We start from the raw sequence: 4,680 nt of genomic DNA, 5'->3' as shown, positions 1-4,680 counted from the left end.
GCTGTGTTCTCTGGGTACGTCTATTCTCGCATAATTTGGTCATCGTGGGCAAATCAAGATGCTGTTATTGTTGTTCAGACAGTAAGTCGTGCCGGACTCTTGGCAACCCTATGGTGCAGCATGGCAGGCTTCCCTGTCTTTCACTATGTCCCAGAGTTTGCTCAAACTCATGTCTATTGAGTCAATGATGCCATCCAACCATCTCATCTTCTATCTCCCCCTTCTCCTCCTGCCCTCAATCTTTCTCAGCATTAGGGTCTTTTCTAATGATGTGTGCCTGGAATTATTCTAAAGAGCTGTCCTTCCTCACCATACCCTCCACCTGGGACCCCTGGGGCCAGCACAGATGCAGGGTGGTGGGGCACCCAGGTGGAATAAAAGCCCATACCTGTCGGGTGACCAGGTGCTGGACATCCACCTCCTCCTACAGCATGGCAGGGAGATGGACCCACCCAACACAAACATGTCCCCTACTTCTAGGACAAAGACTTGGAGGCCCTGAGGTTGGGCAAGAGCCCCAGGGGCCGCCCCAGGGAAGGCACGTGGGTAGCAGGTTCAGACAGGGCCCGAGGCTGCTCTGCTGGAAGAGAGAGGAGAAAAGGCACCTTGTGAAGTGGAGGGGAGCTCAGCAGACGAGCAAGGAGCAGGGCGGATGGGAGGGTGGTGGGAACCAGGGGCCTGCACTTGGAGGGCAGGGAAGCCAGTGGTCTTTCAGCTCAGGGTGTCCTGTCCCGTGGTGCCACCACGTGGGTCAGGCTCCATGAGAAGCCCCTCCAACCTCAGGCCAGCCTTCACCCTGGGTGTTTGCGGGGAGTGGTCTCCTAAGCTCCCATTTGCACACACACTGGGTCTGCCCTCCCAAACATCTGCCTCCTTATCACAGATGCCCCCTACCCACCTCCCCCAGGCCAGTCTGCCCTTCACATCCTGCCTAGATGGCCTGGGGAAACAGCCCTGGGGGCCAGCGGAGGGCCCTGCCCATCCTGTGATCTCCTGCGAGGCTGCAGCCTTTCCTGGAGGCTTCTCCACTCTCCCTCAGCCCTACAGCTCAGTTGTAGGTTGGAGACTCTTTATTGTGGGCCAGTGGCCCTGACCTCTTGCGGGTCCCTTTCTTCCTGCTCAGGATCCATGGAACAGATCTGAAGGAAGCTTCCAGGCCTGACGATTGCTGCCTTCTTCCCATCCGTTACAGACCAGTGCTGGCCACACTCCCCTGCCCCCAACTTTCCACCCACTGCCCACCCCTTCACTCCCCCTCCCCATAGTCTGTGCTGGCCAGGAAAGGCAGCCAAGACTTCCTGTGTGTGTGTGTGAACATATGAGTGTGAGACTGTGAGTGTTGGTGTGTTGTATGAACATATCAGTGTGTATCTGTGTGTGTCTGTTTATATGGGTTTGACTGCTAGTGTAGGTGAGTTGTATGAATGTGTCAGTGTGTATATGTGTGTGTGTGCACATAATGGTGTGAGACTGTGAGTGTAGGTATGTTGTATGAACATGTCAATGAGTGTGTGTATATGTATGGGTGTGAGTTACTGAGTGTCGGTGTGTTGTATGAATGTGTCAGTGTGTATGTGTGTGTGTGTGTGTGCACACATAAGGGTGTGAGACTGTGAGTGTAGGTTTGTTGTATGAATGCATCAGTGTGTATCTGTGTGTGTGTTTTGGTGTGAGACTATGAGTGTATGTATGTTGTATGAATATGTCAATGTGTATCTGTGCCTGTGTATTTGTTGTCATGAGACTGTGAGTGTAGCTGTGTTGTATGAATGTGTCAGAGTGTATCTGTGTGTGTGTGCTTGGGTGTGAGATTGAGTGTAGGTATGTTATATGAACATATGAATGTATCTATGTGTTTGTGTGTTTATGTAAGGATGTGAGACTGTGAGTGTAGGTGTGTTGTAAGAATGTGTGACTGTGTATCTGTGTGTGTGTATGTATGGGTGTTGAAACCGTAAGTGTAGGTATGTTGTATGAATATGTCAGTGTGTATCTGTGTGTATGTGTATGGGCGTGAGACTGAGTATAGCTGTGTTTTATGAATGTGTCAGTGTATTTTTGTGTGTATGTGTATGTATGGGTATGAGAATTGAGTGTAGGTCTCTTGTATGATGCATCAGTGTGTATCTGTGTGTGTGTACATATGGCTGTGAGACTGTAGCTGTGTTGTAAGCACATGTCAGTGTGTATCTCTTTGTGTACATGGGTGACAGACTGTGAGTGTAGGTGTGTTGTATGAATGAGTCAGTGTGTATCTGTGTGTCTGTGTATGTATGGGTGTGACAATCTGAGTTTAGGTGTGTTGAATGAATGTCTGACTGCATATTTGTGTGTGTGTATGTATGGTTTGAGACTCTGGGTGGAGGTGTGTTGTATGAATGTATCAGTGTGTATCAGTGTGTGTGTATGTATGGGTGTGAGACTGTGAGTGTATGTGTGATGCACGAACGTGCGAGTGTGTGGGTGAGTATGATCATGGGTGGGAGCATGGGTTGAGGGCGGGAGTGGCAGGTCACACCATCAGAGACCTGGAGACCCTCACTCACCTGCAGCAGCTACTCAGGCCCTGACAACACTTCCCTCTGGGGAGGGGCGGGCAGGCCCCAGTCACACCCGACTCACCTTCCCTGTGGACCTTTCTGCACAAGGGCAGGGCACAGCAGAGGTGGAAGAGCAGCTGCCATGTATAGAATTTGGGAGGAAGGAAGTTCACTAAGCTTTCGTCATGGTTGGTCCCGATGCAGGTGGTGGAGGCAGTGGTTGCTAGTGGTGGTTGAGAAATCCAGGCTCATGTTCTCTTGTAAAATATGACCCACAGCCCAAGACGGGCCTGATACACCCATCCTGGGTCCCAATCACACATCCCGATGGGCCGTGCAAAGGGTCTCTGCTCTTAAGTCCTAAACAACTATTCTTCTGCACGTCCACTCTCCCCAGCTGCTGTGCAAGGAACCAGGCACTACCTCCTTGGGTCAAAACCCACCCCCAAGGCTGACCTCTGCTTTCTCTCCCCAGCCACCCTTGGCCCTCATCTGGCACGAAGGTTGTTTGTGGACCTGGGTGCCCTGCACAGGAGTATGAGGGGGCAGAACGTGACCCAGGTCAGCGCCTTCATCCTGGTGGGCTTCCCCACGGCCCCCTGGCTGCAGGACCTGCTCTTCCTCCTCTTCCTGCTCACCTACCTCTTCGTGCTGGTGGAGAACCTGGCCATCATCCTCACCGTCTGGGGCAGCCCCTCCCTCCACAGGCCCATGTACTACTTTCTGGGCATCATGTCTTCCCTGGAGATCTGGTATGTGTGTGACATCATCCCCAAGATGCTGGATGGCTTCCTCCTGCAGAGGAGGTGCATCTCCTTCATGGGCTGCATGACCCAGCTCTACTTCTTCAGCTCCCTGGTGTGTACTGAGTGTGTGCTCCTGGCCTCCATGGCCTACGACCGCTATGTGGCCATCTGCCACCCCCTGCGCTACCAAGCCATCATGACCACGGGGCTCTGTGTCCAGCTGGTGGCCTTCTCCTTCATGAGTGGCTTCACCATCTCTGTGATCAAGGTATACTTTATCTCCAGCGCCAAGTTCTGTGGTTCCAACGTCCTGAACCACTTCTTCTGTGACATCTCCCCCATCCTCAAACTGGCCTGCACAGACTTCTCGACCGCAGAACTGGTTGACTTCATTCTGGCCTTCCTCATCCTGGTGTTCCCGCTCGTGGCCACTGTGCTGTCCTACGGGCACATCACCCTGGCCGTCCTGCGCATCCCCTCGGCCACAGGCCGCTGGAGAGCCTTCTCCACCTGCGCCTCCCACCTCACCGTGGTCACCATCTTCTACACAGCTTTGCTTTTCATGTATGTTCGGCCCCAGGCCATTGATACACGGAGCTCAAACAAGCTCATCTCTGTCTTGTACACTGTCCTCACCCCAATCATCAACCCCTTGATCTACTGTCTGAGGAACAAAGAGTTCAAGGGCGCCTTGAAAATGGCTCTGGGCTTTGGTCAAGCTCCACTGTAGCAGGCATGTCCTGGGCTTTCATTTCGTTCATCTGAAACAAAATCTGAAAATACACCTCTTCTCTTTGAGGCCATTTTATTTGTAATAATGGAAATGCATTGCATCATTGCAGTGCTTCATTTATTTTGAAATTTACTTCCACATCTATTTTTCTCCTTCAGCTCACAGGTGTTCATACCATAGGTGTGGGGGTGGTAATGTCATAATTTTCCTCATTTTATGGCTAAGCAAAGCAAGACTTCCTCATCTTAAAAATTACCCTGCACCTTTCGGGAAACAGCAAATATATCAGGTCATCTGAGGTTTTCATGTCCTAAACGAAGTGCACTGTTCCAGGGAATGGAGCTCTTGAACTTGGCAGTGAACAGAGCACCAATGTCCACAGAGCAAAGTGTCTCTGGGAATCATCAGGCCTGTAGACTTTGCTTTAAATGTTTAAGTCCTGTTCCTCTCAGGTCCCAGCTAGACTCTGCCCCTCTTTCTTCTGTATAAGCCCCCACCCCTCACCCATCAGCTGCTGAGAGAATGAGTTTTCTTATCGCATGAGGTGATCCTGGTTGACCTGAAAGACACGCAGATGCCCAGGCCACTGGAGAGCCATGTCCAGAGACCCTGGCAGCCCTGCATGGTGCCTAGTGGGCAATCCACCAATATTTATTGAAGG

The 4,680-nt window shown here is 51.6% G+C and overlaps 1 protein-coding gene across 1 annotated transcript; it reads left to right on the top strand.

The window, feature by feature from the left end:
- The first annotated feature begins 3,077 nt into the window (after positions 1–3,077).
- Positions 3,078–4,016, top strand: LOC133040415 (olfactory receptor 6B2-like). Its single transcript, XM_061120137.1, has one exon. It carries the CDS (start codon positions 3,078–3,080, stop codon positions 4,014–4,016), a length of 939 nt encoding a protein of 312 aa, XP_060976120.1.
- The last annotated feature ends 664 nt before the right edge of the window (positions 4,017–4,680 follow it).

The sequence above is a fragment of the Dama dama genome, chromosome 20, assembly GCF_033118175.1.
Source record: "Dama dama isolate Ldn47 chromosome 20, ASM3311817v1, whole genome shotgun sequence".
In the NCBI taxonomy this organism is placed as follows: Eukaryota; Metazoa; Chordata; class Mammalia; order Artiodactyla; family Cervidae; genus Dama; species Dama dama.
The sequence above is the reverse complement of the archived record's forward strand: the minus strand, read 5'-3'. Positions and strand labels throughout refer to the sequence as shown.

Coding starts and splice junctions, on each gene's coding strand:
- LOC133040415 (XM_061120137.1), top strand. CDS start 3,078: ATGAGGGGGCAGAACGTGACCCAGGTCAGCGCCTTCATCCTGGTGGGC.